The sequence below is a fragment of the Phyllobates terribilis genome, unplaced genomic scaffold (assembly GCF_046119375.1).
Source record: "Phyllobates terribilis strain yellow unplaced genomic scaffold, ASM4611937v1 Scaffold_4__5_contigs__length_816908805, whole genome shotgun sequence".
Taxonomy (NCBI): Eukaryota; Metazoa; Chordata; class Amphibia; order Anura; family Dendrobatidae; genus Phyllobates; species Phyllobates terribilis.
The window spans coordinates 477,718,674-477,741,515 of record NW_027362764.1 but is presented as its reverse complement, the minus strand read 5'-3'; the positions used below and the strand labels follow the sequence as shown (position 1 = coordinate 477,741,515).

General features: G+C 45.2%; 1 protein-coding gene across 3 annotated transcripts in view; it reads left to right on the top strand.

The window, feature by feature from the left end:
• The first annotated feature begins 7,205 nt into the window (after positions 1-7,205).
• The window catches only part of RPP40 (ribonuclease P/MRP subunit p40), a 69,093-nt gene continuing 53,456 nt past the window's right edge, over positions 7,206-22,842 (top strand). For 2 of the 3 annotated variants that reach the window (XM_073676658.1, XM_073676659.1), the window contains exons 1-2: positions 7,217-7,457; positions 16,209-16,353. In XM_073676658.1, the coding sequence (XP_073532759.1) occupies positions 7,341-7,457; positions 16,209-16,353 (262 nt within the window). In that variant the 5' untranslated portion in view covers positions 7,217-7,340. Of the gene's footprint in view, positions 7,458-16,208; positions 16,354-22,842 lie in introns of all 3 variants that reach the window. The other variant, XM_073676660.1, reaches the window with a different exon arrangement.

Here is a 22,842-nt window from a genome sequence, read left to right as displayed (position 1 = left end):
CTTAAGCTGCAAAAACAGAAAAAACCCATCCGAGAAATTGCTACAATATTAGGAGTGGCAAAATCTACAGTTTGGTACATCCTGAGAAAGAAAGAAAGCACTGGTGAACTCATCAATGCAAAAAGACCTGGGCGCCCACGGAAGACAACAGTGGTGGATGATCGCAGAATAATCTCCATGGTGAAGAGAATCCCCTTCACAACAGCCAACCAAGTGAACAACACTCTCCAGGAGGTAGGAGTATCAATATCCAAATCTACCATAAAGAGAAGACTGCATTAAAGTAAATTCAGAGGGTTCACTGCACGGTGCAAGCCACTCATAAGCATCAAGAATAAAAAGGCTAGACTGGACTTTGCTAAAAAACATCTAAAAAAGCCATCACAGTTCTGGAAGAACATTCTTTGGACAGATGAAACCAAGATCAACCTCTACCAGAATGATGGAAAGAGAAAAGTATGGCGAAGGCGTGGTACAGCTCATGATCCAAAGCATACCACATCATCTGTAAAACACGGCGGAGGCAGTGTGATGGCTTGGGCATGCATGGCTGCCAGTGGTACTGGGTCACTAGTGTTTATTGATGATGTGACACAGGACAGAAGCAGCCAAATGAATTCTGATGTATTCAGAGCCATACTGTGTGCTCAGATCCAGCCAAATGCAGCCAAACTGATTGGTCGTCGTTTCATACTACAGATGGACAATGACCCAAAACATGAAGCCAAAGCAACCCAGGAGTTTATTAAAGCAAATAAGTGGAATATTCTTGAATGGCCAAGTCAGTCACCTTTTCTCAACCCAATTGAGCATGCATTTCACTTGTTAAAGACTAAACTTCAGACAGAAAGGCCCACAAACAAACAGCAACTGAAAACCACAACAGTGAAGGCCTGGCAGAGCATCAAAAAGGAGGAAACACAGTGTCTGGTGATGTCCATGAGTTCAAGACTTCAGGCAGTCATTGTCAACAAAGGGTTTTCAACCAAGTACTAGAAATGAACATTTTATTTACAATTATTTAATCTGTCCAATTACTTTTGGTCCCTTTAAAAACAGGGTGGCACATGTTAAGGAGCTGAAACTCCTAAACCCTTCATCCAATTTTAATGTGGATACCCTCAAATGAAAGCTGAAAGTCTGAATTTCAGCTGCATCTGAATTGTTTTGTTTAAAAATCATTGTGGTAATGTCTAGAAACAAAATTAGAAAAATGTTGTCTCTGTCCAAATATATATGGACCTAACTGTAGTTATGAAGCTTTCACCACTGTCTCAGAATTGGTCAGATTGACCAATTAAGACGAATGTCGAGGACGACATTCAAAAAGAAGGGAAGAGTGTGACATGCAGAAGTAGTGCTGTTGCTTCAAAAGCATCCAGCAACTGTTACAAATAACACAAGCACAGGAAAGAGGAAGTGTTGTGCTTCAGAAGCATCCAGCAACTAGAGTGGTTAACACAGTCACAAGAGACAAGGAGTGTTTTAGCAGAGCCCCAGGGGGATTGTGGGGAAGTTTTTATTGTAGTCTGGTGGAAGCCGAAGAGAAAGGTGGTGTGTTATCTGGATATGACAGAAGGCAACTGAACAGGATTCAGATCAGGAGAGAAACTAAAAACAGCTAAGATAAACTCCCTGAACTAACAGTGCAGAGTATTATTGGGCAGGAAGATAAGGACTGGAAGGAATTGTGTCACAGGGATCATCTCCCTCATCAAACCCTCCCTCCCCCATCTCCATGCAGGATAAAGAATGCTGTGTACTATGATGTCCTTGTGAAGGAAAATCCTGTGTTTGTGTTTGCATAGAAGTATGCTGCTAAGAGATATAATCTATGCTGAATTATGCTACTGAAGAGATTGTAATACTGTGCCTTGTGAAGAAACTACTGTATTGTTACTGGAGCCAGCTGCTCAAGAAACTCAGACTGTACTATAATGAAGATAGTTGCTTTAATATCCCTGAATTGCACTGGCCGTGCTTCAGATTAAATTCCACTGTTAAACTGTTGAAAAAGACTCTTGTCAGATGTGTCTGGTCAGCAACTGAATCAATTGTGTGCCTGAGAGAAGCTGCAGCCTATGGTTGCCCTGAGTAACAGTTCCCCCAGGATTCCAAAGAATTCATGAAACCAGTCTCACCCTATCTGAACCTAGAGGCGTGCGTGTAACACTCATTCACCAATTTATTATCAAAAATGTTCCCACGAAGCTCCACTGATTTAGTCCATGTTCCCCGATGTCAAAAGGCAGCGGATTGTTGTTGCTTGACAGTCTATAATCCGGTTTGCTGCATCTGCATAATGTTGGTGCCATTTTACGTTACATAACCGCATGCTACTCTAGCTTGCCCCAACTGGACCCCCAGATGTGAACAGAGTCTTATTCTGAGGATGATGCACCATGACCATTGTTCACATTAATGTGTGGTAGTGCTGTCCAGCTTCTGAGCTCACCCTGCATTTTAAGGATGACAGCTGAAGCAGCTGCAGACAGGTCATTGGAGAAAGAATGTCCCTTCTGAACAGTCTACTGGCCTTTAGTGCTTCTGATTAGAGAGCGCGGTCAGTGGCTTAGGACAGAGAAATAGCACTTAGACAAGATTAACCATTGGCTGACTGTGTGACAGGGAGAAATCTGTTTGGTTAGCTTGGACTATCCAATGACCTGGTGGGCTATATGACTGAAGGAGAAGGTTAGTGGAAGGTATACAGATGATTGTATGATGAGTTTAATGTGTGTGAGTTCTGTACTGGAATTTGTTAGCTCACATGGCAATGGGCAGTGGCCACGGCTAGAGTGCAAGCTCCTGGGGTTAGAGTCCTCCTCCGGTTTAGAGCAGCATTCTTCTCACAGCGACCTATGTTGTGCTAATAATTGATCTCTAGTATTATTATTATTATTATTAGCTGCATGTGTGCCTCAGTTTAGTAGCACTGATATGAGGCACATTGGGATTACTAATGTAAGGCACATCTAGGGATGATATCTTGTGGGTAAATTACTGGCATAGCCGGTATTTCTACTCGGTAAAATAGCAAAAGCTATTTTATATTTGCATTATAGAAAATAAGTAGTTACTACCTATGTGACTTACTGCTCAAGTACTGGGCCATCCAGCCCAATAAATGTCAGCAGTGTCAGGGCTAGGTCAGTCGTTGGTTTGGCATCAGGGGTTGTATTGTGCCTGACAGCAGAGAGCCGGAAACTGCACAGTGCCTGCTGATATAGCCCAGTGCATAGAAAGCAGAGGCAAATACTCACTTAGGTGGTTTCACACTGCACTTTACAGAGTCCATTTGCTGTATACATCCTTTAGGATTTCAGGATTTCCTTAGTATTGCACAGGGGAGAGAACCTGCGGCAATTTCTGATGCCTTAATAATAATTCCATCACCTGTGCAATACTAAGGAAATCCTGGAAATATGATATGTTGGGGACTTGAGGACTGGAAATTCTGTTTGGGCCTCTGTCATGTATCTTTTACTGGTGTATGGAATAGTACTGTTAGTTTCCTCTTGTTATCCAGGCTTCCAGTGCCGCATGGCTTTAGAACGCTATTATCCTGCAGATTGACCTTTATCTGCAGGTTAATGGTGTTTTTTGACATGACAGGTTCCCTTTAAGTCTTGCGTCTGCACTCCATGGTCAAATGGTATTTTTCTTTTTAAAAAATCACAGACCTATGTGCCTTACATTAATCCCTTTCTGCCCCATGATGTGCTATTTTGTCATGGAGTGGGTGCGGTTCATGGAGCCCAGGAGCTGAGTCCATTCTACACAAGGCAAGTGCTGGCTGTGGTACACAGCCGGCACCAGTCTCTAACAGAACTAGCTAAAAATTTCTATTGTTAACCATTTAAATGCCACTATTAATCTGTGACAGTGGAATTTAAATGGCACAAGCAAACTGAGGAGCATATTCTGATGCCCATCGCACACTTCGAGGCAATTGCGATAAGCCGATGAGTTGCCATGACAATCATGTAGAGCCTTCTGAAACCCCCATTGCTGATATCTTTGTACTCCTGGATGGGATTCATGTGAGACATAGTTTTTCACTACATACTGAAATATGGAAGCATTGTAGTGTATAAAATGAGATATCAAACGATCGCAGGTTCAAGTTGCCCTTGGAAACTAGAAATTACAGTGAAAAATATATATTTTTTAATTATTAAAAAGCCCTCAGACAGCTGTATCCAAGGGAAAAAAAATCAGATTATCTCTTTCACCAATTAAATAATAAAATAAATGTATAAGTTTGGCATTACCATAATCACACCGATTTGCAAAATCAAATTACCAGCTCATTTTTACTGCACAGTGAAAAACAAAACTCAAAAAACAATGGCACAATTGAGCTTTTTTTCACCATTTCATCGCACTTTGAATTTTTTTCTGTTTTTCCATACATTATATGGTAAAATGAACGGTCATTCAAAACTACAACTTGTCCAGTAAAAATCAAGTCCTAATACAGGAACAAAAAAACAAATAAAGTAGCACTCTGCAACGCTTAGTATGCGAACGTGAAATATATGAAATTTGAATAGCATTACTGCTGTAGAAAATAGAAATTCAAGTGTATCTGGTAGCCATGGTAAGGCGTTACCAGGACCCTGCCAATGTGAACGCCTCTCTTAGTGACTAAAGTCTGCATGTGTATGGGAAGGTAAGATCCTGCTGTAATTAAACTGCCTGCGGCTTAGAAGCGGAGAGCTTAGTCAGAAAGCCTATACATATAAACAGAAAAACACTGACTGGCACATCCAAAACAAGAAATAGGTGTGTACAGGTGCTTACTAGGAGCAGCTACCTCCATATATAGTACAGACCAATAGTTTGGACACACCTTCTCATTTAAAGATTTTTCTGTATTTTCTTGACTATGAAAATTGTACATTCACACTGAAGGCATCAAAACTATGAATTAACACATGTGGAATTATATACTTAACAAAAAAGTGTGAAACAACTGAAAATATGTCTTATATTCTAGGTTCTTCAAAGTAGCCACCTTTTGCTTTGCACACTCTTGGCATTCTCTTGATGAGCTTCAAGAGGTAGTCACCGGAAATGGTTTTCACTTCACAGGTGTGCCCGGTCAGGTTTAATAAGTGGGATTTCTTGCCTTATAAATGGGGTTGGGACCATCAGTTGTGTTGTGCAGAAGTCAGGTGGATACACAGCTGATAGTCCTACTGAATAGACTGTTAGAATTTGTATTATGGCAAGAAAAAAGCAGCTAAGTAAAGAAAAACGACTGGCCATCATTACTTTAAGAAATGAAGGTCAGTCAGTGCGAAAAATTGGGAAAACTTTGAAAGTGTCCCCAAGTGCAGTTGCAAAAACCATCAAGCGCTACAAAGAAACTGGCTCACATGAGGACCGCCCCAGGAAAGGAAGACCAAGAGTCACCTCTGCTTCTGAGGATAAGTTTATCCGAGACACCAGCCTCAGAAATCGCAGGTTAACAGCAGCTGAGATTAGAGACCAGGTCAATGCCACACAGAGTTCTAGCAGCAGACACATCTCTTCAACAACTGTTAAGAGGAGACTTTGTGCAGCAGGCCTTCATGGTGCTAGGAAACCACGGCTAAGGACATGCAACAAGCAGAAGAGACTTGTTTGGGCTAAAGAACACAAGGAATGGACATTAGACCAGTAGAAATCTGTGCTTTGGTCTGATGAGTCCAAATTTGAGATCTTTGGTTCCAACCACCGTGTCTTTGTGCGACACAGAAAAGGTGAACGGATGGACTCTACATGCCTGGTTCCCACCGTGAAGCATGGAGGAGGAGGTGTGATGGTGTGGGGGTGCTTTGCTGGTGACACTGTTCAGGATTTATTCAAAATTAAAGGCATACTGAACCAGCATGGATACCACAGCATCTTGCAGCGGCATGCTATTCCATCCGGTTTGCGTTTAGTTGGACCATCATTTAGTTTTCAACAGGACAATGACCCCAAACACACCTCCAGGCTGTGTAAGGGCTATTTGACCAAGGAGGAGAGTGATGGGGTGCTACGCCAGATGACCTGGTCTCCACAGTCACCAGATCTGAACCCGATCGAGATGGTTTGGGGTGAGCTGGACTGCAGAGTGAAGGCAAAAGGGCCAACAAGTGCTAAGCATCTCTGGGAACTCCTTCAAGATTGTTGGAAGACCATTTCCGGTGACTACCTCTTGAAGCTCATCAAGAGAATGCCAAGTGTGTGCAAAGCAGTCATCAAAGCAAAAGGTGGCTACTTTGAAGAACCTAGAATATAAGACATATTTTCAGTTGTTTCACACTTTTTTGTTAAGTATATAATTCCACATGTGTTAACTCATAGTTTTGATGCCTTCAGTGTGAATGTACAATTTTCATAGTCATGAAAATACAGAAAAATCTTTAAATGAGGTGTGTCCAAACTTTTGGTCTGTACTGTACAACATAAACAACTTTTAATTCCAGCAGGATTGTGCCTTCCCATACACATGCAGACTTTAGTCACAGATAGGATACACATTGGTAGGGTCCTAGTAACGAGAAATGCCTTATTGCGGCTGTCAGGTACACATGAATTGGCCAATTTATGCACTAAGATTTCTCAGTTATTCCTATTTTCTAGAGCAGTAATGCTATTCAAATTTCATATATTTCATGTTTGCATACTTAGCATTGCAGAGTGCTACTTTATTTGTTAGCTGTATATGGAGATGGCTGCTCCTAGTAAGCACCTGTACACACTTATTTCTTGGTTTGGAAGTGACCGTCAGTCTTTTTTGTTTACAGGAAAAAAAAAAGTTATGTTTCTTGGAAGAAAAAAATAGATATTTGTTTACAGGCATCTACACCCAGCATAAATCTTCCCTACTGGCAGCATAAGCGCCTACTATAAAACTATTATCACTGCATTCCTGACAGTCCGCCAGCAGGTGGCAGTGAGGTACACCCGACATCAATCTTCACTATCGGCTGCTTGAGCGCTCACATTAAAACTGATTGCTGCAAAAACGTACTGTCCGCCGGCAGGTGGCAGTGTGGTACACTCAACATGTCTTCGCTATTGGCTGCATGAGCGCTTATTATAAAACGCTGTGCTCTGAACTATGGACTGTCCGCCAGCAGATGGCAGTGTGGTACACCCAACATCTCTCTTTATTACTGGCCGTATGAGCGTTCACCATAAGCCTATGATCGCTGCACCATGACTATCCACCAGCAGATGGCAGAGTGTTACACCCAGCAGGCAGGAAATGGCGTGTGATCGCCGCCCCTTCCTCGGCAGTTAGAGTTTTTTATAATTTATCCACTAGTGTCCTAATAATCTGTGTGCACAAGGCAGTCGCGATGCTCCCCGCACTGCAGGCGTGTCCTCGGCATCTGCTGGTATGTGAGAAGTCCAGCTTCTTGCAGGAGAAGTCCCGGCACAGCTCCCACGTGGAGGCTCATCACTACAACTACAGTGTGAGTACAGTGTGTGCGCGGCCATGGCTGCACACTGTCTGCTGACGTCACCGCACGTGTAGCCCGCATTAACTATAACAATGAACCCTGGCTAGAAGTGAGTGCTGCTGTTCACTCATTAACAGCCAATCGGAGCCCGTGTTTTATGTTATTCAATGCGGCGTGGAAAAGGAAACCGAAGTCTGATTGGTTGGTAATGAGCTGCGTGGGAGGGGCTAATACTTGTACACCGGGACTTGTAGCAGAAGGAATACAAATGGGGGAGAGACCAGAAATAAGAGGCACGTGGTGCTGCTGGAAGCCCTGAGTAGTGTCAGTAAAATGTAAGAAAACCTACTGAGGAAACCGTAATATAATGCATTCATAGGTTATTTTGGCAACAGCTGCTGCTTATCTGTATAGAGGAGAGCCTGTGAGACACCTGTCCTAGAAAGTAACTACAAAGGGCATCCTCAGTCCATAATCATCACAGACAAAAAAGAAGCATGAGCGAACATCACTTAGAAAAGAGAACTTCTTTATAAAGGGCATAAAAATATCTTTATTTATATACCATAAAAGTTGATAAATCAATATAACAAAATATCAAAACAAATGGGGGATAAAGATACAAAGAAGGTGGGTAAACCTGGTAAGTAAAGTACTGTATATGGCACACTATATATACACCACAAAAGGTCAAACAGCGTGTCCTAAATACATAGTGTCAATGCATCATAAATATTGATGAGCGAGCACTAAAATGCTCGGGTACTTGTTGCTCGGGTCAAGCAAATTGGAATACTCGAGTGCTCGGTCTGAGTAACGAGCCCAATGTAAGTCTATGGGAAACTTGAGCATTTTCAGGCGACTCACTCCGGCCGTCTGCAGAGGGCCTAAAAATTGCCCAAATCGATGGGAACAGTGCTCAAATGACATGGGGACAACATGGGGGAGACCCTTGGAAGCATCTCTGACTCCCAGGTCACTTCTGTCAACAACGTGGTCAAAGTATTACACCACTTTTACGGACTCACAATAAAACATACAAAACCAAAATGGATTTTCCTGGGAAATATGTTAAGGAACATCCTTTCCAGGGTAATGACTTGTATATAAGGTAAAATAAATAACCAAAAACAAAAAATACTCCTCCACACCTTGGGCTATGTTCACACGTAGCGTTTTTGATGCGTTTTTGCACTTTTGCATTGCTTTCAACCAAGACAAATGCATTCACCAGGAAATGTCATTTTAACATTTTACAACCTTATCTGGCCATGTGGTGTGTGACACATCATCAGACACATGCATACAGTGCTGAAAAGACATGGGAACAGCATGGGGAAGACCTCTGGAAGCATCTCTGACTCCCAGGTCACTGCCTAAAAGTGTGCCCATCATAAGTGATCCTTGGAGCATGTGAAGATGCCTCCCGTCATGCACCTGTTGTTGCAAGCTTGCAACAATCACCGTCCACGTCCTTGTCCCAGTGCAGTTCAGTTGTCCCTACCCCATTCCTTGGAATGCAAGCGCAAGTATGCAGCCACCCACCCACCAGCTGCAATACTATACTGCCAAATTTTTGACAGCTGCTTTCACTTGGAATGTGGCCTTTTAGGCTCGTGGAGGCGGAAGCTGTCCACAATCTTATGGCGGCGGCAGCCGGGTGCCCATACTCGGTCCCCAGCCGCCACTAATTCTCCCGGTGTCGTCTCCGCCTTCCACAAGCATGGGTCCCACAACATTACCCGTGCCCTCCCCAGTGCACTTACTGGGAAGGATCGCCTAACCACAAACACGTGGACAGTTGAATGTGGCCAGGGACGGTACGGAGCCAGTCCACAGCTTTTTTTGCTGAGAGTTGTATTTCACTACAGCCATATTCTTTAGCTCGGTGAAAGGACTGGCATAGAGGGAAACCGTATCTACTCTGGGTGTCATTTGTCCCAGGAAGTCCTCTAATGCAGCTTGTTGCAGAAGCAATGGCAGCCCGCCCAACATCAACTCGCACTTGTCGATGATGCTTTGACACACAAACCTCTTTCTTTGCGCATTTAATTTCATGGCTACAGAGTTGGGCAATTGCCTGATCTGCAATGCGGTTTGAGAAATAACATGCATAAGCATGGCCGATCCACATTAAAAAAGCAGCCATAGTGTCCGGGAACCTTCCCCCACACTTTTCTTAGCCAGGGCTGCTTCTCGGCAGGGTTGGACGGACCCACCAGAAAACCGGAGACTCGTCCGGTGGGCCCTGGCTTCTCCTTCCAGAGAGTTCAAAGTGCCGAGGTGAGGCCATCATGATGATAGAGGGCACCATCTGCTTAGTTTTCTGTTACTTGGAATGCAAGTGCAAGTATGCAGCCAGCCAAAGGCCGCAATACTAAACTGCCAGATTTCTGGGCAGCTGCTTACACTTGAAATGTGGCCTTTTAGGCTCGTGGAGGCGGAAGCTTTTCACAACCTCATGCCTCGTGTCCATACTCGGTCCCCAGCTGTCACTATTTCTCCCGGTGTTGTCTCCGCCTTCTACAAGCGCGGGTCCCCGAACGTTACTGCTGGTACTTTTCTGTGGGAATTTGGTTGCCTCTAACCAGGTTGGAATATTTCCAGTAAACCTTGATACGGCGCCATGGTGTTAGCACTGCCCCCAGTACCATTAGCGAAGCCATCCCCAATTTCCTTCTCAGGAATTTTATTTGGTAGACTGAGTGGCTGTCCAAATACACTAGTTTCTCACAAAGGAGCTAAAGATTAGCGTGGCAGTAGGTGCAAGTTTCTCCAGCCTGTTAAAAATTAGAGGGTGAACGGTAGCACATTGGATCAGTGGTTAGCACTGAAGCCTTGCAGCGCTGGGATCCTGGGTTAAAATCCCAGCAAGGACAACATCTGCAAGGACTTTGTATGTTCTCCCCATGTTTGCGTGTGTTTCCAACTCAGTAAAAAAGCTGCCATAGAGTGTCCGGGAACCTTCCCACACACTATTCTTAGCCAGGACTGCTTCTCGGCAGGGTTGGATGGTCCCACCAGAGAATTCTCTAGTGTGCCCTGGCTTCTACCTCAGGAGAGTTCATGATAGCGCTAACTTTGCAGCTGGTATGACGCTCTTGAGCAGAGGAGAAAGGTGAGCCTTCAGAATCAAATCCTCTGGTGGGCCCAATGTTTTTCAATCTGAAACAGCTTCTCAGTGGGAGTTGTATTTCACCACAGCCATATTCTTTAGCTCGGTGAAAGGACTGGCATAGAGGGAAACCATATCTACTCCGGCTGTCATTTCTCCGTCACCAGGTTCCGCCCATTGTCACACACGACCATGCCTGGCTGTATGTTCAGCGGTGAGAGCCACAGATCAGGCTGCTGTGTTACAGCTTTCAACAACTCTACAGCCTTGGGCGGTTTGTCAATTAAGCATGTTATCTTCAGCACAGCCTGTTGCCGCTTGGCCAAGGCAGTGCTGCAGTGCTTTCAGCTTGTGACTGATGTGGTCATTTCGGAGATGGAGGAGGAGGTGCAGGAGCTGAACAATGTGATTACATTGGCGACTCTGTTTTTTATACTAAACAAAGATCCTACTGTTTGTTTGTTTTTTACGTTATTTTTTAAGACAAATGCATTCACCTGGAAATGTCATTTTAACATTTTACAACCTTATCTGGCAATGTGGTGTGTGACACATCATCAGACACATCCTGTTTCATTTATGATGGATGGACTCAGTCACTAAGCCTATTTTTATAGGGCCATCAGACGGCCCTTACTATGCTTAAAAGGCCAGCAGTCGGCCCTCGCTATTGTTAGAGAGCCATCAGCCGGCTATGATTTGTTGTTCCCATTATTAACAAGTGGGTCTCTTATACTGTTTGTGAATGCAAGGGCTGCCAAAAATTTGGAGGCAACCCAATACCCCTTTGAAAAGACAGAGGAGGGTCTCAGTAAAAAAAAAATGTTCCCATTATAAAGGAGCGGGTCTTCTATAGTGGTAATGCCCATGCTGTAACTGCAAGGGTTGTCAAAATTTGGGAAAAACCCCACTAAGAATTTAAAGACACATAGAGCAGGGTCACAGTAACAAGTACAACATGTTCCCATTAGAAAGGAGAGAGCCTGCTATACAGTTATAGGGTATGCAGTGAGTCCAACGGCTGACTAAATTTAGGAAAAACCCCACTAAGAATTTAAAGACACAGAGCAGGGCCACAGTATCGACAAATTCCCATTAGAAAGGAGAGAGTCTCCCATAGTGTTGGCCTATGCAGTGAATGCAAGGGCTGCCAAAAATTGGGAGGCACTCCAATGTCCCTTGGAAGAGACTTAGAGGGCCTCATAATAAAATGTTCCCATTAGAAAGGAGCGGGTCTCCTATACTTGTAATGCCCATGCATGAAGTGTATGGGCTGACAAACATTTACCCCTGCGGGGTATACCTGAAAATACTGTGTAAAAAAATTTTTTTTTACGGGCATCATAAACACCCTTTAAAAAAATTATGTGGGTGTTGCATCACGGACCACGGTCACCCTGGTGATGTGGTGGAGGAGGACAAGGACAAATAGTCAAAATCAGGAAGCATATACCCATGTGTGGGTGTGAAGAGGTGCATGGGTATATGCTTCCTGATTTTGACACTGGATTTGAGTTTTACGCTGCTAGCATTCGGTGGTGTTGAGAAGTCTGGTCCAATCCAGCCCTTGTTCATTTTTATAAGAGTCAGCCTGTAAGCATTTTCAGTTGACAGGAGGATGTGCTTATCAGTTTTAATTCCAGTAGCGGCACTAAAAACCCGCTCTGATAAAATGCTAGCGGCAGGGCAGCCCAGGACCTCCAAGGTATAGAGAGCCAGTTCATTCCTCGTATTCAGCTTGGATACCCAATAATTATAAGGCACAGAAGAATCACGGAGGACGTTGGTATGGTCGGCAAGGTACTCCCTTAGCATCTTCCCAAACTTTGCACTCCTTGTGAGAGTACCCCACACCTCAGGGCCTGTGCGATCGGAGGGTCTGAGAAAACTGTACCAGAACTTTAGCAGTGTTCCCCTGCCTCTGCTGGATTGCATTTGTGTGTCTCTCTCGCCTGTTCTCCTTGGTTGTCCAACGAACTGTTGCCTCTGCCGCCAGCGTTTTCAGATGGGATTTTTTTTAATAGTTCCGCAACAAGGGCCTTCTGGTACTGCCCCATTTTTTTGTAGACCTGTCCGCCTCAGGAATAAGAGATATAAAGTTCTCCTTGTAGTGTGGGTCTAGAAGTGTCACCAACCAGTAATGACTATCACGCAAAATTTTGAGATCGTGAGGGTCATGGGAAAGGCAGCATAACATAGACTCAGCCATGCGTCCTAGACTGCTAACAGGCAAGACTTCTGTGTCCTCACCAAGAGGGTGACTGACCATGCTCTCCTACTCTTCCTCCTCCTCCTCCTCCTCTCTGTCCTATGGCCATCCACGCTGAACAGACTGTATGACAGTTGTGCAGGTAGTATCGTCTATAGCACATGAAACTAGCTCCTGTTCTTCCTCATTGTCACCCAATCCACGTTGGGATGAGATGAGGCTGGGCTGTGTGTAGTCACCCTGTATGGTTCCTTGCTCCATCTCATTGTGCTCTGCCTGCAATGCATCCTCTTTGACTGTGAGCAGAGAGCGTTTCAGAAGACAGAGAAGCGGGATGGTGACGCTAATTATGGTGTCATTGCCGCTCACCATCTTGGTGGAGTCCTCAAAGTTTTAGAGGATGGTACATATGTCTGACATCCATGTCCACTCCTGAGGTCTTATGTGTGGAGTCTGAACTAAATACCGATGGCCTTGTTAATGCTAGTAGTCAACAACTGCCCTCTTCTGCTCACAAATCCTTCCCAACATCTGCAGTGTGGAGTTCCAACGCGTGGGGACATCACATACCAGTCTGTGAGCCGGAAGCTGCAAAAGCTGCTGAAACATGGCAAGGGCGGCGGAAGCTGTAGGTGACTTTCTAAAATGGGCACACAGGCTGCGTACTTTAACAAGCAGATCCGGCAGCTCCGGGTAGGATTTGAGAAACCGCTGAACCACAAGGTTAAGCACATGGGCCACGCATGGTACTTGTGTGAACTCGCCTCGCCTCAGAGCCGCCACCAGGTTCCGGCCATTGTCACACACGACCATGCCTGGCTGTGGGTTCAGCGGTGTGAGCCACAGATCTACCTGCTCTTTCAGAGCTGTCTACTACTCTTCAGCATTGTGCGGTTTGTCACCTAAGCATATTAGCTTCTGCACAGCCTGTTGCCGCTTGGCCGAGGCAGTGCTTCCAGCTTGTGACTTATGTGGTCATTTCGGAGATGGAGGATGAGGTGCAGGAGCTGTAGACCGTGGGGGAACCCTGATTGACCTAGGGCCCGCAATCCTTGGCGTCAGGAGGACGTGTTCTGTCCCAAGGTCCGACTGGGTCCTGGCTTTCACTATGTTAACCCAGTGTGCCGTCAGCGAGATGTACCGTCCCTGCCCACAAGCAGTTGTCCACGTGTCCGTGGTTATGTGGACTTTCCCGGTAACTGCGTTGCTGAGGGCACGGCTATTGTTTTGGGATATGTGCTTATGTAATGCCGGGACGGCACACCGGGAGAAATAATGGCGGCTGGGGACCGAGTACCGAGGGACGGCCGCCGCCATCAGATTGCGGAATACTTCTGTCTCCACGAGCCTAAAAGGCGACATTTCGAGCGCAAGCAGTTGTGAAATGTGTGAATTTAGTAGTGGGGCATTGGCTGCATATTTGTGCTTTGCTTTCCAAGGACTGGAGTATGGACAACTGAACCCTGCGCTGGGACAAGGATGTGGATGTGCTTCCTGATGCTGCTACTTGAGAGTGTGCAGGGCAGGAGGCAATGGTGCCACCCGCAGACACTTCCTGGACCATGGGGTTGGGCCCACAAAGTCGGGTGCTTTGCTGCCATGTGCCTGATCATGCTGGTGGTGTCTGCCTGGTCGTTTTGCCACCCCTGCTGATGCTGGCTTGGCAGGTGGTGCAAATGGTCTTTTTGGGGTTATCGGCAGAGTCTTTAAAAACTGATTAAAAGCAGCTACAAAAGTTGTAAAACTGGCACAAAAATGGGCATCAAAGTGGGCACTCAAGGACATTATTGTAAAGATTAAATGACTCTGGGCCACTGATCTCACTCTGCAGACACATAGATCAGGGTGCCTTATATCAAATTCAGGTCCCTCTAACCTGCCCCAAATGGGTTATGGGTATCAAACCGGGCAGACTGTCAATTTTGATTTGAATATGGTATATGGTGTATTGCAAGGGTTAAATGATGGTGGGCCACTGATCTCACACCAGCATTTCATACATAGTGATGGCCCACCTTAAATTCAGGTCACTCCAGCCTGGCCCAAATGGGATATGGGCATCAAAGTGGGCAAATAGCAACTTTTCACAAATTTGAATAAGTAACTGGTGTTTTTTAGGGATTAAATGTAGTGATGAGCGAGCGCGCTTATTACTCGCCCGAGCATCACGATGCTTGAGATGCTTGTTTGTTGTTTGACGAACTATGCTCGTAACTCGACAAGTATTTTTTTAAAGTTCGGGCGGAAGCTCGAGTCACCACGCCGCATGTTTGGCGCTTTTTAGATCGCCAATAAACATACGGGGATTGTCCCCAAGTCACTGTAATGTCGTAGCCATGTTGGTAGTGTCATTACTGTGATTGGCTGGCCGCATAGTGTCATCGTGTCTATAGAAGACCTGGTGACCTTATGCTCGTCACAGTGTACCCCGAAAATAGGCAGAGTAGAGAGAGGTGCGGCTGAGTGAGGGACACAATTTTAGCTGCGTTTAGGCAGGGATTCCACACCACTTTTATTTTTGAAAGCTGCAAAAACAGCCTTTATTAGGGCTCATTATAATGAGTATTAATCCTACTATTAGCAGTAGTTAGAAGAGATTGTGCCGGAGGCCCGTCCTGATGGCCTGAACCCATTTGGGCCAGGCTAGAGTGACCTGAATTTGATGCGGGCCATCACTGTCTGTAATGGTGGTGTGAGATCAGTGGCCCAACGTCATTTAACCCCTGGAAACAGCAGTTACTTATTCAAATCTATGAAAAGTGGCTATTTGCCGGCATTGATGCACGTTCTGATGCCCATAACCCATTTGGGCCAGGCTGGAGTGACCTGAATTTGATGTGGGCCATCACTATCTATGAAATGCAGGTGTGAGATCAGTGACCCACCGTCATTTCACCCCTGAAAACACCAGCTACGTATTCAAATCATCAAAATCTACTGTCTACCCGCTTTGATACCAGTTCTGATACCCATAACCAATTTGGGGCAGGCTATAGGGACCTGAATTTAATATGGGGCAGCCTGATCTCTGTGTCTGCAGTATGAGATCAGTGGCCCAAAGTCATTTAACCCTTTCAATAATGTCCTTCAGTGCCCACTTTGCTCATTTTTGTGCCAGTTTTACAACTTTTGTAGCTGCTTTTAAACCTATTCACATCAGGGCACCTTGCTGGATTGTATTTTATTATTGTAATTTTTTATTTTTGTTGTTAAACCTGTAAAAAAAAAAAAAAACAGAAGAAAAGAAATTGCAGAATAAGAAATTGACGAATAAGAAACCAGCATCGTCAATATATTTTATATTCATTGTTTTATGAGTGTTGAGTGACTTTAATGTCAGTCATTGAAAGAAGAACAAGACAGAAATGTCACTCCCTTTTACAGAATGACCAGCCCATCCTCACAGAATTCATACATTAATGTTATTTTATTAATCCAGGTGTCTGTTTTGTTACCTGAATGTAGACATCTACCCGATAAACTAAAGCATGTCATTGCTGGAATGGGTACCTATCATTTAATAAAAAACTTGCCTCTACATGAATTTATAAAACCGGAATTTAATGATGGATTCATAAAGCAAGGTAAGAAAACCAAAACCACATTTCTTTTCCGTTTTTGATCATGTTGTGGGTATATAATGTGCATGCACAGTTTACAGTATATAGAATTTTTGTTTTACTTTTTTCTTTTTTAACCTGTTACATGGGTTTTCTAACGTTAGATAGGTACAACCCACATCTACCAGACACTATCAGACAGTTATGGTATGTCCGGTCAATATACCATAAATGTTCCTTGTGAGACGACCATTTTAAAGACCAGGCATGTTTTGGCCAAATTGATGTTTCCTATTTATTTATTTTTTGGGGTGCAGTCAGACGGCGTTATAAATCTGACCGAGATCGGAACACTGTGCACAGAATGGCTCTCCCTTCCCGAGCATAACTTCTCCATAGAAATACATGACTCTTTCAAACTCAGGTCGGGAGAGCCGCTGGCCTGTCTGAGCATTGCATTCCTATCTGAGTCTGATATATATGGCCCGTCAGTCTGCACTGAAGAGTATTGATTTTTTTTTTTATGTTTTGTCTGGCTCATTCCAGGAGTCATTATTTGTTTTAGTTCTCCTGATGTAACTGTGTGAGGTCTTGTTTATTTTTTGGGATGAGTTGCGTTTTGTTTTTATTTTTGCATCCTTTTGGGGTACATATAATTTATATATTAACTTTTATTAAAGGAGTATTTTACAGTATGAAAATAAGCAAGTTTCCGATAGAAAAAGCAAGTCAATCTTCTGTCATTCTCCTGCAGTGAGAGCTTTTATCTTACATAGTATACAGTTAGTTTCCATGAGCTCGAGCACCAGTGCATGGCAAAGTGGAGTGTTCACAGTAGTAACATTCCAGGAGTGGAGCACATTGATTTCTGTACAGCAGTTAGCTGTTCGCCTCTCTCCCACTCAGCTTCTGACAAGGCTGTTATCAGTCCTGTGTAATCACAATCCCTTGGCCCTAGCATCATGGTGGCCCCCAGCATCATGGCTCTACTTGTCCATCCAGAGCCTTGTGCTTGTTCAAATGCCTTGTTATCTCTGTGTAAATACAGGGATAACAGTGTAGACTGCAGAACAAACCACTGAATGGTCACTGGTGCTGATGGGTTGCTATGTGTACAATCAGGGAAGTAGGGGTTGGGGGCAATAGATATCACTATTGACCTCAACATCTAATTGACTAAAATGTCCGGAACCTCAAAATGAACCTTGATTTTTAGCTGTTGCAGCAGGATATTGGCAGTCAGTTACAGCCCCAGTTCCACTGTGATAACTCAGGCACAAGTTCTGCTTCAGTGTGGTAATAATGATGTGAAGACATGGGCATAATACTGCTCAGACAACACAGGGTGAGGGTAAAACAGTGTGGCAATACTTTATTGAACCACCAAACGGGCAAATAACACCTAGAACAGTCCCAGCAAATACCCAAGATGGTACAACATTACACAGTCTCACCCTTCCGCTGGCCTGCCTGGGATAGAACAGCTGCGACTTTGGGACTTCCAGTGCCAACTACCTCAACCAGCGGGCCCCCACAGAGCGAAAGTAGCGGCAAGCTTAGGAAGCTGACAGTCCATCGAGGTACAAGGCCAGAAGACCCGAGGGTCGCACTCTGGCCTCTTCGAGAGTTTGCATGGGGTCACATGACCGGCTGGTCCCAATCTGGCTTCTTCGAATGTCTGCATGGGTTCCAGGCGATCGGAGGGTCCCACCTGGCAACCCCAAACAACATGTACATGGGGCCAGGTGACTTCATCGCCCCAAACTGGTCTGCCCAAATGTATCCATGGGCTCTCTGTTGGTCAGTGGACCAGAACCGTATCTTTCCAGTCAGGCCCATATACCCTTAGGCTGGAATCATGTAGAATCCAAATCTGTGTCTCTTTGGATAAAGCCATGCTACCATGCTGATGGTCTGAAGAGAATCTGATCTTTGATTCTCCTTGTAAAGTCCCTTTCAATTCTCTTTTAGCAGGATAGAAAACCCCGTTTTATAGTTGCATATGTGGCTAAGGTCATCAGTCACAGGTCAGAGGTAAAGGTGCAAGGCTCACTCGGGTCTCATTGTTTGAGCATTTAATCAATTTACATATTTGATATAGCAGGTATAACTCTTTAAATCAACATCTAGCTGGCTTTAGTAACATAACATAGTAACAAACATCATTGTTTCAGAACCAAGAGAAGACCACATTCAGGGTTATACAAATACTGGTCTGTCCTTCTTGACCCACCACAGAAATACACATGCATTCACAAGTCATCACAAACACATTAGTGTATTTCTCTTGGCCTAACAAATCTAAATGTCTGGCTGATTAAGATAAGAAACTGTTTTGTCACAAATGACATATGGACATTTTATTTTAGACCTAGGGTTTAAAGTGGCTTACTTAATAAGTTTTTATGACTTTACTAACTCCCGCTCTATGACCATAACCTTGTTTACTATTCTGTTATAATTTTTAATTCCACTTAGGATCCTCAGACATACCGCATACATAGAAGTCTTCATACCCTTAAAACCCAGCAATGTATAAAGAATTTATAGTCTTTATTGTCCCTAATCTCCTCCTTCCTTGTCCAATTTAGCTGCAAAACATTATAATAAGATACTTGAGCGTCCTCTATGAAGTGGCCCCTCCTACACACAGAACAAGTGCACATAGATGTCTGCAGGCTCGGACTGGGGCATTGGGACACCAGAGAACTCTCCGGTGGGCCCGGGTCCTCGGCGGGCCCCTGAGCAGGACACACAGGGGCCTGCTGGTTAACGTGGCCACCAGTGCACCTGCACTGGGGCCCGGAGGTGCAGGGGGGCCCTTGCAGTGCAACTGATGAGGGAAATCTGACCTGCTTCTCGAACACCCAGGCTCTGTGGGGACCATGGCCAGGTTGCCTTCATCATGTGCGGCGGGCAGCGAGCGATCCCTCCATCTCCGCTGCTGACAGGCGGAAAATGGCAGCAGAGCTGAGGAATCCATCCTCTGCTTCCTGCCCAGCGCTTTCTCCCTGACACAGGCTCGCATGGCTTGATGACGTCATTATGCAGCGCGCGCCTGTGTCAGGGAGAAAGTTGCCAGCAACGAGGACGCTGCGGGTTAACTAGCGGATAAGAAGTGTTGTGTTTTTTTTTTTTTTTTTTTTTTTTTTTTTAACACACTGGGGATGAGGGAGAGCAATAATGATAGTGTGGGGGGGGGGGGGGATATGGCGAAGATGATGATGGAGGAGGTGGGGGAGGGGAGATGGCAATGATGATGGAGGAGGTCGAGGGAAATATGACAATCATGGAGGAGGTGGGGGGAGATATGGCAATAATGGTGGGGGGATATGGCAATGATGATGGAGGTCAGGGGAGCGAGATATGGCAATGATGATGAAGGAGGAGGTCGGGGGGTAGATATGGCAATGATGGAGAATTATTTGGACGCTATATGCTGGTAAGATCTGGTCTGGTCATGGTGTGGCGGTATTTGTCTGTTGTATGTGGTATTATTTGGTCGCTATATGCTGGAAATATGTAGTCCTGTCATAGTGTGGCGGTATTTTTCACTTGTATGTGGTACTAGTGGTGTTGGTATAGTGGATTGTGTTGTGTATGGCGGTCATTTGTTCTGTCTTAATTAGGAGAAGATTAGTGATGAGCGAGCACTAAAATGCTCGGGTCGAGCACATGGGAATACTCGGGTGTTCGACCCGAGCAACGAGCCCAATGTAAGTCTATGGGAAACGCGAGCATTTTTCATGCGGCTCCCACCGGCGGTCTGCAGAGGGCCTAAAAATTGCCCAAATCGATGGGAACAGTGCTCAAATGACATGGGGACAGCATGGGGAAGACCCCTTGAAGCATTTCTGACTCCCAGGTCACTTCTGTCAACAACATTGTCAGAGGTATTATGCAACTTTTACGGACTCACAATAAAACATACTAAAACGAAACCAAAATGGATTTTCCTGGGAAATATGTTCAGGGTAATGACTTGTATATAAAGCAAAATAAATAACCAAAAACGAAAATGCTTCGCCACACCTTGGGCTATGTTCACACGTAGCGTTTTTGATAAGTTTTTTTCACTTTTGCATTGCTTTCAACCGTGACAAATGCATTCACCAGGAAATGTCATTTTAACATTTTACAACCTTATCTGGCCATGTGGTGTGTGAGATATCATCAGACACATCGTGTTTCATTTATGAAGGAGGGACTCTGAAAGTCACAAAGCCTATTTTTATAGGGCCATCAGGCGACCTTTACTATTCTTAGAGAGCCATCAGCCGGCTATGTTTTATTGTTCCCATTACTAAAGAGTCGGTCTCCTATACTGTTAATGCGTATGAAGTGAGTGGCAGGGCTGCCCAAAATTTGGATGCACTCCAATACCACTTTGAAAATTTGGATGCACCCCAATACCCCCTTGAAGAGACTTAGAGGAGGGCCTCCTGAAAACAATGTTCCCATTATTAGGAAGTGGGTCTCCCATAGTGTTGACCTATGCAATGAATGCAAGGCACTCCAATGCCCCTTGAAAGAGACGTGGAGGAGGGCCTCATTTAAAAAAAAAAAAAAATGTTCCCATTAGAAAGGAGTGGGCCTCCTATACTTGTAATGCCCATGCACACAAGTGTATGGGCTGACAAACATTTACCCCTGAGGGTACCCCTCCAAGGCATAGAGAGCCAGTTCATTCCACTTATCCAGCTTGGATACCCAATAATTATAAGGCACAGAAGAATCACGGAGGATGTTGGTACTACCGGCAAGGTACTCCCTCAGCATCTTCCCAAACTTTGCACTCCTTGTGAGAGTACCTCGCGCCTCAGGGCCTGTGCGATGGGAGGGGCTGAGAAAACTCTCTCAGAACTTTGACAGTGTTCCCCTGCCTCTGCTGGATTGAAGTTGTGTCTCTCACCTGTACTCCTTGGTTGTCCAACAAAGTGTGCCCTCTTCCGCCAGCTTTTTCAGATGGGAATTTTTTTAATAGTTCCGCAACAAGCGCCTTCTGGTACTGCCCCATTTTTGTAGACCTGTCCGCCTCAGGAATAAGAGATATAAAGTTCTCCTTGTAGCGTGGGTCTAGAAGTGTCCCCAACCAGTAATGACTGTCACCCAAAATTTTGAGGACACGAGGATCATGGGAAAGGCAGCGTAACACAAACTCAGCCATGCGTGCCAGACTACTGACAGGCAAGACTTTCCATGTCCTCACCAAGAGGATGACTGACCATGCTCTCCTCCTCCTCTCTGTCCTCTGGCCATCCACGCTGAACAGACGGTATGACAGTTGTGCAGGTAGTACCATCTATAGCGAATGAAACTAGCTCCTGTTCTTCTTCTTCTTCCTCTTCCTCTTCTCCCAATCCACGTTGGGATGAGATGAGGCTGGGCTGTGTTTAATCACACTGTATGGTTCCTTGCTCCATCTCATCGTGCTCCGCCTGCAATGCATCCTCTTTGATTGTGAGCAGAGAGCGTTTCAGAAGACAGAGAAGCAGGATGGTGATGATAATTATGGTGTCATCGCTGCTCACCATCTTGGTGGAGTCCTCAAAGTTTTGGAGGATGGTACATATGTCTGACATCCATGTCCACTCCTGAGGTCTTATGTTTGGAGTCTGAACTGAATACAGACGGCCTTGTTGATGCTGGTACTTAACAACTGCCCTCTTCTGCTCACAAATCCTTCCAACATCTGCAGTGTAAAGTTCCAACGCGTGGGGACATAACACATCAGTCTGTGAGCCGGAATCTGCAAACGCAGCTGAAACACGGCAAGGGCGGCGGAAGCTGTAGGTGACTTTCTAAAATGGGCACACAGGCGACTTACTTTAACAAGCAGATCCGGTAGCTCCGGGTAGGATTTGAGAAACCGCTGAACCACGAGGTTAAGCACATGAGCCAGGCATGGTACATGTGTGAGCTCGCCTCAGAGCCATTGTCACACACTACCATGCCTGGCTGTAGGTTCAGCGGTGTGAGCCACAGATCTGCCTGCTCTTTCAGAGCTGTCCACAACTCTTCAGCATTGTGCGGTTTGTCACTTAAGCATATTGGCTTCAGCACAGCCTGTTGCCGCTTGGCCGAGTCAGTGCTGCAGTGCTTCCAGCTTGTGACTGATATGGTCATTTCGGAGATGGAGGATGAGGTGCAGGAGCTGTAGACCGTGGGGGTAACCCTGATTGACCTAGGGCCCGCAATCCTTGGCGTCGGAAGGACATGTTCCGTCCCAAAGTCCGACTGGGTCCCGGCTTCCACTGTGTTAACCCAGTGTGCCGTCAGCGAGATGTACCGTCCCTGCCCACAAGCACTTGTCCACGTGTCTGTGGTTAGGTGGACTTTCCCGGTAACTACATTGTTGAGGGCACGGCTAATGTTTTGGGACACGTGCTTGTGTAATGCGGGGACGGCACACCGGGAGAAATAGTGGCAGCTGGGTACCGAGTACCGAGGGACGGCCGCCGCCATCAGGTTGCGGAATACTTCTGTCTCCACGAGCCTAAAAGGCAACATTTT